The sequence below is a fragment of the Rhinatrema bivittatum genome, chromosome 8, assembly GCF_901001135.1.
Source record: "Rhinatrema bivittatum chromosome 8, aRhiBiv1.1, whole genome shotgun sequence".
NCBI lineage: Eukaryota > Metazoa > Chordata > Amphibia > Gymnophiona > Rhinatrematidae > Rhinatrema > Rhinatrema bivittatum.
Genome location: NC_042622.1, coordinates 226,472,413 through 226,485,361, shown reverse-complemented (window position 1 = coordinate 226,485,361; position 12,949 = coordinate 226,472,413). Strand labels below are relative to the sequence as shown.

Genomic DNA, 12,949 nt, shown 5'->3' with positions numbered 1-12,949 from the left:
ACCGTCCAGCTGGGCAGGATCAGAGAAACGCCGCACGTCAGGTGGTTGGGGCAGAGCCACCACTGCAGGCTGGCCCTGGCACGGTCCGTGAGAGGCAGCGGGCGCAGGAACTCCTCCGAGACCGGCCTCCAGCGGGAAAGTAACGCTGATTGTAACGGTCGCAGATGAGCAAAAGCCCAGGGCACCAAGGCGAGTGTCGACGCCATGGAACCCAAGACCATCAGGTAATCGCGGACCAAAGGGCATCGTAGGGCTAGCAAACGCCTCACCTGTCCCTGAAGCTTGAGGACCCTGTCCTGAGTCAGGGATACCGTGGCCTCCTTGGTGTCGAACAAGGCCCCCAGATATTCCAACCTCTGGGTGGGCTGAAGGTGACTCTTGGCTAGATTGACCACCCAACCAAGCGACCGCAGGAGCTGCAGAACCCTGGCCACCGCTTGTCGGCACTCCATTTCGGATTTGGCCCGAATGAGCCAATCGTCCAGGTAAGGGTGAACGAAGAGCCCTTCCCGTCGGAGCTGAGCAGCCACCACCACCATAACCTTGGTGAATGTGCGTGGAGCCGTGGCTAGACCGAAGGGAAGAGCCCTGAACTGGAAATGCTTGCCCAGGATGCAAAATCGCAAATACTGATGGTAGGCTGGCTGGATCCCTATGTGGAGATACGCCTCCGTCAGATCCAGGGACGCTAGGAACTCGCCTGGACGAACCGCAGCCACTACCGAGCGAATGGTTTCCATCTTGAACCGGGGAACACGGAGGCACCGGTTTACTCCCTTTAGATCGAGGATCGGACGATACGCTCCGTCCTTCTTTGGAACCACGAAATAAATGGAGTACCTGCCCATGCCCCGTTGAGTCAGCGGAACGGTAGTGATGGCGCCTAGAGCCTCCAGACGCTGGAGGGTTGCCCGTACGGCGGCTCTCTTGGCTACGGCCTTGCAGGGGGAAGACGAGAAACTTGTCCCAGGGTAGACGTGCAAATTCTAACGCGTAACCGTGTCTTATCACGTCTAACACCCACTGGTCCGAAGTGATTTTGGTCCATTCCTCGTAAAAACGCTCGAGGCGCGCTCCCACCAGTGGAACGGCCTCTTGAGCCCTCGCCGAGAAACGAACCAATCGCGTATCATTGGGCCGACTTGGCCCCGGATCCCGCCGAGGATCCCCCTGACCTGTTGAATCTCTTCCCCCGAAAGGACTGAGGCCAGGTCAAGGCCCTGGCAGCGCCTCCTCGGAAGGATTGGCCCGCCCCTGCTGACCTCTGCGGCCTCTGGCGACGGTTGTTTCGGAAACGGTTCCGTGCAGAGAAATTGGGTCTAGGACGTGGCCTGTCCTCCGGTAGCTTAAAAGCCTTGTTCTCACTCAGGAACTGCATGATATCATCCAGCTGCTTCCCAAACAGCAACTTCCCCTTAAAAGGCAAGGCGCCGAGATGAGCCTTAGACGTACCGTCCGCCGCCCAGTTTCGGAGCCAGAGAAGACGGCGCGCTGAAACCGCAGACACCATGGCCCGGGCCGAGGTGCGCAGCAAATCGTGCATAGCATCAGCGCTGTAAGTGATTACTGCCTCCAGAAGGTCCGCCTGAGCAGCCTCCCCTTCTGAGAGACCCGCATTCGCTTGTAAGGTCTGGGCCCAGCGGAGCCCCGCCCGCAACGCAAAATTGCTGCAAATAGCTGCCCTGGCTCCCAGGGCTGACACCTCGAAAACTTTCTTAAGCTGCACCTGTAGCTTCCGATCCTGGACATCCCGCAGCGCCGTAGCGCCTGTGACGGGAATGGTCGACCTTTTGGTGACCGCCGACACAGCGGCATCCACGCGAGGGAGCCGCAGGAGCTCCAAAGCATCCTCCGGCAGAGGATATAGCTTATCCATGGCCTTACTTACCTTGAGGCCCAGCTCCGGGGTGTCCCATTCTCGGAAAAGAATGTCGGACGCAGAAAAATGGAAAGGGAACGCCACCGTAGGACCCGCGAGCCCCAGGAGTACCGGATCCATCTTAGGCCCTTGACGGGTTTCCACCGGCGGGGCCTCCACTCCAATTTCGTCGAGGATCGCTGGAATGAGAGGGGAAAGCTCCTCCCTCTTAAACAGGCGGACGACCTTGGGGTCGTCACCATCCCCCGTCTGCGCGCCCTTGCCTGCGCTGGACCTTGCTCATCGGGCCCCTCAGGCCCTCCAGGCACCCCCGAGATCGACCGTTCCTCCTCAGAGGAAGTGGATTCTGAATCCGCGTCCTGGGGCGCGCCACGCGCCAGCCGCTTGTCCTTCGGGGGCACCGACATGTCTCTAGGGCGGGCCGACCTCTTCCGGGAGCGAGACCGTCCATCTGCATCTCCTGGCACCTTCCCGTGCCTGCGCCGCTCCCTCTGATACTTCGCCAACTTTTTTAATAAAAAATTAAAATCCTCCGAAAAGGACTCCTCCGAGTCCGAGTGCCCCTCCCCCGAACCCCAGTCAGCCGCATCGGAGGCACCCCGAGGCGCCCCCGACGCAGCCCGAGGCTGGGGAGAGAGCGGAGGGGGCTGGGAGCCATGTTCCATGGCTCTCCTGGTCGCCTCATGGACGGACGACAAAATGGCCGCCGCTCCCACGCTAAGCGGGAACGGATCCGGCCCCCCCCTCCTGAACTGAAACAACGCGCGGCGGCGAACAAGACGCCCGGGTCCGACCCCCCCCGGACGGTCCCTCGCCTCCGGCGAGGCAACTAGAGCACATGCCGTCCCTCGAGACTCGCGTGCGCGCGGAACCGCACGCGCGGCAGGCGGCCCCGACGGGCATTCCGGCCGAGAACTAAATCAACAAAAACGCCGCCGCCCTAAGGAAAAAAATGCCCCCCCCCCCCCCCCCCGAACGAAACCGTCGCGCGGGAGAGCGAGAGAGAGAGAGAGCCGGCGCAAAAATAAAAGAAACTTTTTTTTTTTTTTTTTTTTACTTCGATCGCTGACCAGGGTGCTGAAAACCTCCGGGCTCCACTGGGGGTGAGTGAACCGGGCTCCCCGGTGTCACCCCCAACGCTGCTGCCAGAGGGGCCGGGTCCACGACCCCAGCAGCGGCCTCTACCAGGGGAGGATGATCCCCTCAGGATCTGACAACCCCCCTGGGAGACACTTCCACCGGGAGCTTCCTGGCCAAACTTTCTAATTAATTTTCTTTTTTTTTTTTTTTTTTTTTACTATGAATTAAAATAAAAAAGGGAATCCGCTATCCTCTTTTTTCCTGTTTTTTTTTTTTTTTCTATCTATCCCTGACTGGCTAACTCCAATCCCAGGGATCCCAGAGACTGTGGGTGGACCTGCCCCATCTGCTGGAGACAGAGAAAGACTGAGGGGCTGTGGGTGGCACCTTACTATATGTAGGGAGCCCGACAAGTTTTACTCTGTCTCCACCTGCTGGTGCGGAGTCACAACCCAGGTGTCTGGACTGATCCGGTACGTACAGGGAATGGTCATTTTCTTTGTGACGGCAGACATCGCAGCATCCACCTTAGGGAGCGCAAACAACTCCAGGGCCTGCTCCGGCAAGGTATAAAGCTTGGCCATGACCCTACCGACTTTCAATCCCGCGTCCAGCTATCCCACTCAAGGGGGCGCCGCGTGTCTTCCAAGACTGAATCCGCACCACCCTTGCGAGGGGCGTCAGGCTGAGGCTGTAGTCCCAGCTCCTCCAGAATTTGGGGAATGAGAGGGGCCAATTCCTCCCTGCGAAACAACCTTAGGATCTTGGGGTCATACCCCTCTGCTGCAGGCCCGGGATCAAGATCATCACCTTGGCTCGTGTCCACCTTGTCCAGATCCACCACCCGATCACCGGAAAGTGTTGCCCCCAGGCCGAAGGCATTTCCCTGTGGTGCCGTACCGGGCAAACAAAGTACTCTGGTGGTCGCTGTACCTTCTTGCAACCCCCCCACCAGCCTGCCCTGACCCTGGCAGCGACCTGCATGGAGCTGAACTGGCCTCCGGGAGCAAAGAAGGAGAGTTTTGGCCCCCTCCTTAGGGCGCAAATCTTTGTGCATAAGCAGCACAAATTCCAGCGAGAACAGAGCCGGGGGCCGCACGCTGTCCATACCAGCAGGAAGAAAGCTCCCCAGGCAGCCTGCAGAGCCCCCTGAAGCCCAATAGAGCCCAGGTGAACCGGGGAAAGGACCGGAGGAAAATCCCTCTCGGACCCCAAAAGCGCGGGCCTGACCGCAGGGGGATCCAAAATGGCCGCTGTTCCTGCGGTTACCGCACCCGGCAGCCGCACACAGACTGAACCGCTCGGAGCTGCAGAAGGAGGAAAGGACGCAACCTTCCTCCGTGGTTGCCGGGAGCTCAGAGGGTCCCTCCTCCCCCCCCGAAACGCAGGCTGAGCACAGACTGTGGCGATTCAGCCATGTGGGAGTCGCTCCATACGCATGGCAGGCCACCCCCTTCACCATTGCATTGCTGGCGGCCCAAACAAAAAACAAAAGTTAAAAAAAAAAAAAAAATCGAAGAAAAAGAACCCCGAAACCATGTGCGGGGGACGAGGATGGGGGAGGAGAGCAGACCTACTCCGCTGCTCCTGCGCTTGTTTCCTTTTCTTTTTTTTTTTTTTTTTTTTAAAGAAAGCTTTTCTGCTCTAAAGCAGCCTCACTGAAAGTTCCCGCTCCCAACACTGAAAAGAGCTGTCCAGCTCAATTCAGCAAGTTAATTAAAATAGGAGAGGAAAGGGAGGAAAAAAATAAGGAGCCAACACGTGAAAGGAAGGGATCTGGACCACCAGATGTGCGACTCACGGTTACCTTGGAGCGGGCATACAAAAGGGTCACCGACCCCCAGCCCGTCCACCTCAACCAAACAGGGTAGGGGTCCCTCATGAGAAACCCCGACCACTGGGAGGAAGGCTCAGAGCAAAAAACAAAAATAGGACCAAAAGGTATTGGAACAAACTGCAGGTTTATGCATCAGTCACCCACTGCTGGAGACAGAGAAATACTGAGGAACTGCAGGTGGCATCAGTGTATATAAAGCAGTACAAGTTTTACTTTCTCTGTCTCCACCTGCTGGCACGGATGAATAAACCCAGGAGTCTGGACTGATCCGGGTACGTACAGGGAACTGTGGAATGCGTTACCAATTGCAATGTGGCTGGAACTGAACTAGCAAAAATTCCAGAAACATGTTCAGGCTTTTCTGTTCCCTAGGGCTTGAGTGGGTGCGGGTTGCAGGGATAAAAGAAAATTAGGTCTTACCTTAGTTAATTTTCGTTCCTGTAGTACCACGGATCAGTCCAGACTCCTGGGTTATGCCCCCCCTCTAGCAGATGGAGACAGAAGTTTACAAACAAAACTCCGCCTATATCTAGGCTGGTGCCACCTACAGTCTGGCAGTCTTACTTAATGTCAAAGCAGATGAAGCCCCCAAAATCACTACAAACGAACTATATACAGGAACCTACCAACCAAACTAACGGCTCCACTATCCCCCAAATGGGACCAGAACCAGAGCCATCGATAATGGAGAAAGAGAAAACAGAGATAGAAAGGACAGAAGAAACCAAACCGTCTCCCCCAGACTCTCCGTCCGAACAGCAGACTCGACGGGCGGGACTCTGGACTGATCCGTGGTACTACAGGAACGAAAATTAACTAAAGGTAAGACCTAATTTTCTTTTCCCTGTACGTACCCGGATCAGTCCAGACTCCTGGGATGTACCAGAGCTACCTTAACTAGGGTGGGATCCGGAGAGTCCCGCTCTGAGCACCCCTGCCCCGAAACCGCCGCTACCTGGTGCATGAACATCCAGGCGATAATGACGCGCAAAGGTATGCAACGACTTCCAGGTCGCTGCCTTACAAATATCCTCCGCAGAAACCTGACTGCACTCCGCCCAGGAAGCCGCTTGAGAACGCGTAGAATGAGCCTTGAGCCCCGCCGGGACCGATTTGCCCTGCAGCAAATATGCGGAACCAATGGCTTCCTTCAACCAACGGGCAATAGTAGTCTTGGAAGCCACCTGCCCGCGCCGAGGACCGCCCCACAAGACAAAGAGATGATCCGACCTCCGAAAGGGGTTCGTCACCTCCAGATAACATAAAAGGGCTCTCCTCACGTCCAGGCGCCGCAAGTCCCGATAATTCGGAAGCGACCTATCAGCCTCAGAAAACGAAGGCAAATCTACCGTCTGGTTGAGATGAAACGCAGAAACCACCTTAGGCAAGAAGGAAGGCACCGTACGAAGCGACACTCCCGAATCCGTAATCCTCAAAAAAGGCTCCCGACAAGACAAGGCTTGGAGCTCCGACACCCTCCTCGCTGACGCGACTGCCACCAGGAAAACTACCTTCAGCGTCAAGTCCTTCACAGTAGCTCCGCGGATGGGCTCGAAGGGAACGGAGCATAAAGCCTTCAGAACCAAATTCAAACTCCAAGAAGGACACGGAGAACGGAACGGAGGCCGCAATTGCTTAGCCCCTCGGAGGAACCGCACGACGTCCGGGTGCGCCGACAATGTCCTCCCATGGACCTGTCCACGCAGCAAAGCAAGGGCCGCGACTTGCACTCGAAGCGAACTGGCAGACAAGCCCTTCGCCAAGCCATCTTGGAGGAAATGCAACACCTCCAGACGGAACTGCTCCGACACCGGATTCCAGCGGGAGAGTAAGGCCAATTGCAAAGGCCGCATATGCGCGAACGCCCAAGGAACCAATTCCCGCGTGGACGTCATGGACCCTACCATTTGTAGGTAGTCCCAGACGACCGGCATGGGCTTGGCCAACAACTGCCTGGCTTGGCACTGCAATTTTACTCTGCGCTCCTGCGTCAGATATACCATGCCCCGCCGAGTGTCGAACAACGCTCCCAAAAACTCCAGGGATTGCGACGGTTCCAGTCGACTCTTGGCCCGATTGATTACCCAGCCAAGGTTCTGCAACAAATCGACCACTCGCTGTACCGCCAATCGACAGAGACGCTCGGACTTCGCCCGAATCAACCAATCGTCCAGATACGGATGCACCAGACACCCTTCCTTGCGAAGATGAGCCGCTACCACCACCATGATCTTTGTAAAGGTTCGCGGGGCTGTCGCCAGCCCGAATGGCAGCGCTTGGAACTGGAAATGCTGCCCCAACACTGCGAACCGAAGGTAGCACTGGTGGTCCGCGCGGATTCCGACGTGCAGATACGCCTCCGTGAGATCCAGAGTCGCGAGAAACTCTCCTTGTCTCACGGACGCGATGACCGATCTTAGCGTCTCCATGCGAAACCTTGGGACCCGCAAGCACCTGTTGACGCCCTTGAGGTCGAGGATCGGACGAAACGTGCCCTCTTTCTTTGGCACCAGGAAGTAAATGGAATACCTGCCGCCGCGCAGCTCGCGGAACGGCACCGGCACGATCGCGCCTAGGGCTAACAGATGCCGGATTGTGTCCCGGAACGCCTGACGCTTCTCTGAGAACCCGCATGGCGACACCATGAAACAGGGAAGGGGCCGCTGTGCAAAATCTAACGCGTAGCCGCGACTTATCACATCCAGCACCCACTGATCCGACGTGATCTTGGCCCACTCCCTGGCAAACTGCATCAACCTGCCGCCTATCACCGGTACCGGAGAGTGGGCCGGCCGCCCATCATTGTGGCAGCTTCCCGCCCGGGGTTCCGGACCCGATCCCGGGTCTGCCAAACCGGCGGCCACGAAAGGACTGCGTGTACGACTGCTGCCTAGCCGCATTGTGGCGAAAAGAGGAGACCGCCCCTCGCGCATTCCGGGGCCGACGACCCCCACGGAATCTACCTCGCGTGGACGGCGTCCCCCTTGATCGCGGCCTGTCCTCCGGCAGCCGATGTATTTTGTTCTCGCCCAAAGACTCAATCAAATCCTCCAGTTCCTTACCAAAAAGCAACTTCCCCTTAAACGGCAACGAACCTAACCGAGCCTTCGACGAAACGTCCGCCGCCCAATGGCGGAGCCACAACAAACGCCGAGCCGACACCGCGGAGACCATCGCCCGTGCCGACGAACGGAGCAAGTCATGAAAGGCATCCGCGCTATAGGCAATCACCGCCTCCAGACGAGTCGCCTGCAGCGCTTCCTCCTGTGACAGACCTTCGTTAGCAGAAAGCTGCTGGGCCCACCTGAGCCCTGCCCGGAGAGAGAAACCGCTACAGATCGCCGCCCTTACACTGAGCGCGGAGACTTCAAAAATTTTCTTAAGCTGCACCTCCAGCTTACGATCCTGCAAATCCTTAAGAGCTGTCCCTCCTGTTACCGGGATGGTGGTCCTTTTGGTGACCGCCGCCACCGCCGAATCTAGTTTTGGAATCTTAAACAGCTCAAGCGCGTCCTCTGTCAGGGGATAAAGCTTATCCATGGCCTTGGACACCTTCAACCCCAGATCAGGAGTGTCCCACTCCTTAAAAAGTAAGTCGGACACCGAAAAATGCAATGGAAACGCCGGAGGTCCCCTCAGCCCCAACACCACGGGGTCTGTACGCCCTAAGCGAGATTCCGGTCGTGGCAAATCTATCGCCAATTCCTCGAGGATCGCCGGAATCAATGGCGCCAACTCATCGCGCCGAAATAGACGCACCACCTTGGGGTCATCCCCCTCCGCGGCGTGGAGACCACTCGCCCCACTGGCTCCCTGATCCCCTTCTCCGTCAATGCCTCGCGGCTGTGACTGCGGATCCGGATCCAGTTCCTCCGGATCCCCGGATTCGGACTCCGTCTCGGCATCCCCCCGCGGAGCCCCCAAACGGAGCGGGCGTGCTCCCCCCGGGGGATCCGAGACCGGGAGGGACCGGGCGCATCTCTTAGGGTCCGGTCCCCGAACCAAATCCGGCGCTCCCCGCGATCTTTTCCTGGCCTGCTGCTAGCCTTAAAGGCCTTATGCATTACCAGCACGAATTCCGACGAAAAAGGAGTCAGAGGAGCTGCGATCCGGATCCTCCTCCGGATCGCTAAGAGCAGGAGTCTGGTCACCCTCGGGGACCCGCCTCTGTGGGGACAGAGCGGGAGGAACTGTCCTCCGGTCTCCCCGGCGACAGGGGGCGCCTCGCAACCTGGCCCTGCTGAGCCCAAAATGGCGGGTTTTCCCGCCGCTGAAATTGCCGCTGCCAAAATGGCGGCTGTTCCCGCGCTTCGCGGGAACGGACCTACGGCCCCCGATTTACGTCCCGAAGCCTCCGGCAGCCGCTGCCCCTCTGCGCTAGCGCCCGCTGAACCGCCCTCGCCGCCCGAGACGCAGCCTGAACAAAGGCTGTCCCGGGATAGGCGACGGGCCGCCCCGCAGGCCCTGCAGACCGGCCGCCGCGGCATGCTCTCCCAAGCAGAGCAGAAAACCACAACAGTAGCTACCCGCGGCGTCGATCCCGTTCCCCCTCGCGAACCAACGAGCAGGAGAGAAGAGGGAAAGCAAGAGAGACAGCACAGAAAACAAACCAAGTAAATATTTTTTTTTTTTTTTTTTACCGATCGCCACCGGCTCCGGGACCACCTGGGGGGAGTGACCCGAGCTCCCCGGTATCACCCCCAGGCTAGGAACGCTGGCAAGGGCCCTCAGCCCACCCTCAGCGAGCTCAACTCCCAGGAGGGAAGGCCCCCGCGGGACCTCACCCCACCCCGGGAGGAGACGAGTTCGGACCTGCAGGCAATCAACTGCGGTCCGAGCCTCACAATTTTCTACCAGTCAAAAAAAAAACAACTAAGAAACTAAAGTCAAACCTTCCTTTTTTTTTTTTTTTTTTTTTTAAACTAGGCCTCAGCTCAGACTGCAGGTTTTGCACCCTCTCCACCTGCTAGGAGACAGAAGAAGACTGCCAGACTGTAGGTGGCACCAGCCTAGATATAGGCGGAGTTTTGTTTGTAAACTTCTGTCTCCATCTGCTAGAGGGGGGGGCATAACCCAGGAGTCTGGACTGATCCGGGTACGTACAGGGAAAGAGTTTAGCAGTGAAAAGGACGATTGTTTTTTTGTTTTTATATTTTTTTATGGATATTTTTATTGTAAATTGCTCTGAGTTTTGCTTATGGTGTGGCATAGACAATTTTAAATAAGTGAAGAATGTATGTGTATTTAAAATATTTCAAAACAATGATGGGAAAAACAACACAAAACTGGGAATTCATTTTGTACGAGCTCCACTATATTTCTGATTCTACACATCACTAGGGATAGTCTGCGACAACCCAAGAACCTGTAGCCATCATGGAGATTTTCTAGCAAATTGTTAGGCTTTGACTCGACCCTACTGTTTCCATTTATAGGTAGATGTTTTTATAACCATAAATATATGAAAGGTGATGGATGATCAAAAGGGGAGGGAATATTATAAAATGTTCGGCCAATCTTATGTATACTTATGTTGTTTCACATGTTACAGAAATACAGGACTGTGTGTCTTATGCTTGGTTTGGCCTTAATAAACCTTAAATGGAAAAAAAAAAAGTGTTAGGCTTTGGGCAATTCGCTACAAAATGAGAAAATCGGGGCCTTGAGGTTAGTCTTATGCTTGGCACACACTTACGAAAACAATGGATTTTCCTTGTAGTCTTCCATAGCCACCTTTTCCAATTCTGGGCCCCCTTCTGCAACGAACCGTGCCAGCTTCTCCACCACTGCCCTGACCTCCGCATCCTCTGGGGGTGAAACTTTAAGCAGGCTGTCAGTACTGGGGTTCAACTCATACACCAAACAGTCAACAGCCACATTACTTCTAAGAACCATAACAGTAAACAGAGAGCAAGACGTGGGAAGAGAAGGAGTGAAAAGGGGGAAATCATCCCAAGCAGCTGAACAAAGCAACAAAAGTTAAAGGGCAAAATTAATGCAACCCTTAAAGGGGAAAAATCTTCCCTTCAACCCCCCTCCCCCCATGAACCAACAAGTGCTTAACCACAGAAAATTGTAATCCTTCCTCCACCCCAAGGACTCTGAAAATGTAGGGGTCCCCTAAAAAGTTAAAAATTAACACCAGAAAAAGCTCAAATTGGTCAGTTCTGGTTTTTCTGGGGTGTGAATCCTGTAGTCGCAGAAGACCCATGCAAGCTCTGCATGCCTGGATCTGGCAGAAGACTGCAGCCGCGTTTAACAGCAATTAATAGTTCATGGAAGTTTATGTATTAATTGCTCAAATAGAGGTTTTGGCCATTTGAGCTGTAGAAGTAACACAAGCAGTAATGTAGATTATTTTAAAGAGAAACTGTCAGCACTGATAAATGGAGCATAGCTGATGTTTATATGCAGCAATAATATGCAAAATAGAAGCAACAGGATTGGCTGACCATGTTAAGCTTCACTAACACAAAGTGTGAACAAAATGTCTGCCACTGCAGAGTTTATACCAAAACCAGATGGAAACACTTGCCCCAACCCGGCAAAAAATGTTTGTTGTTTTTTTTTAAATTGCACCCTATTACTAACAGGATTTTTATTAGTATACCATGATTATTCTTCACAAAAATACAAAAACAAACTCTTAGGCCAGGCTGGTGGCTCAGCAGCAGTGTTGTACAATAGCATGCAAAAGACCTGCGAACAATTTCCAAGATAGATCCTGGGCCATCTGACGATCTTAGAGAGCCAACATTCAAGTTTGATAGTGGAGGGGAGAGGGGTGTGACCCTTACCAGCCAGATTTATAGCCCATAATTGCAGGGACATGCAAGGAACCCTAGTGCATAACCTCTGGCCAACAACTCCCACTGCAATAACTGGGCTAGGATATCTGGGAGGAGATATAAAACTAGGGGCAAAAATCTTCAGATAGTTGCAAATAAAGATTTATGGTAGCAGATCCCAGCCCAGGTCATGACTGAGCTGTGGGCCCAAAGGAGCAGAAGGAAAACTGCCAGACCCACTCATCTTCCTAAACAAAAAAAAACAAAACAAAAACTCTTGCCCCTTGACAGCAACCCTTAAAGTTTTAAGAGCACATTTTGAAATTGGGTAAAAATAGATCCAAAAGTAAGAAATGCAAGCAACCCGTAAGTCACGTCACACTTTTTATAACTTTTTTTTTTTTAATGCAATGATTTAATTTTCTGCAAGCTCCTGAAGGAAAAATATGCCACAGGGAAAATCAGTGCAAGTGATTACTTTTGCAAAAGGCAGTGCGATGACTTTTGTCCAATTTTTGAATTTCACTCTCTTTACGTCACATGCTGACTCAGCCATGCGTGTGGGGTAGCAGATCTGCACTTACTTTTAATTTCCAACCATTGCTCATAGTCCTCATCCTCATCATCATCATCCGGAGACTGGAAGACACTCAGGCGGTTTGCCACAGGAGTCTGCTTCGCATGGGAATAGGTCTTTGCTTGGTTCAGCATGCTGTTCATCCCCAAGCTATGCCGCTTCCCAATCAGGAGGGGTTTCTTCTGGGTGCTCGAAGTGCTTGAGGAGCTGCTGGACCCTCCACCTGACTCTGGCGAAGGTTCTTAAGAAGACACATGAGCCATCAGATCACAGAATGCAGTCTGTTCAAAGCATGCAACTATGCTCAAGTACTCCAGTGTCTTTGAAGTTTTCTGGGTATTTCAAATAAAAGCCATTAACCCTCCCCCTCCCTTCATTGCTCTGTTGTCTTTGAGAGCTTATAGCATTAGGAAGACCCAAACTGTGTACACACTGCCACAAAACAAACTGCAAATCATTTGTCATTTTATTTTCTCATCAGCATAAAATCACAGTGAAGATCACAAAGAACCTCATTTCACCTCCCTTAGTATCCAACTGACCCAATCCCAAATAAGAGCATTACGTGTTGTGTCTTTTCTACTGGTCATTACTGCTTTAATAATACAAAAGAAAACAACATATTTTAAATAAAGCTCATTTGTGGCTCACCGCTCTCCGTCTTCTCTTTTTGCAGCTTCAGAAACTGCTGCAGGAAGCTGCCATCATTGGCAAATTTGTTGGAGGTGGAGGCTGCAGGCTGACTTCTGGGAGCACTAGAAAAAGAAAAGGATCAAAGATGAAAATGT

At 53.8% G+C, this 12,949-nt stretch overlaps 1 protein-coding gene across 1 annotated transcript in view; it reads right to left on the bottom strand.

Moving 5' to 3' along the window:
• SUGP1 (SURP and G-patch domain containing 1) overlaps window positions 1-12,949 on the bottom strand; it is a 104,452-nt gene that overhangs the window by 89,562 nt on the left and 1,941 nt on the right. Inside the window, exons 3-5 of the mRNA XM_029613814.1 lie at window positions 12,813-12,916; window positions 12,169-12,402; window positions 10,492-10,615 (exon numbers count right to left, since the gene is read on the bottom strand). Of these exons, the coding sequence (XP_029469674.1) occupies window positions 10,492-10,615; window positions 12,169-12,402; window positions 12,813-12,916 (462 nt within the window). The remainder of the gene's footprint in view (window positions 1-10,491; window positions 10,616-12,168; window positions 12,403-12,812; window positions 12,917-12,949) is intronic.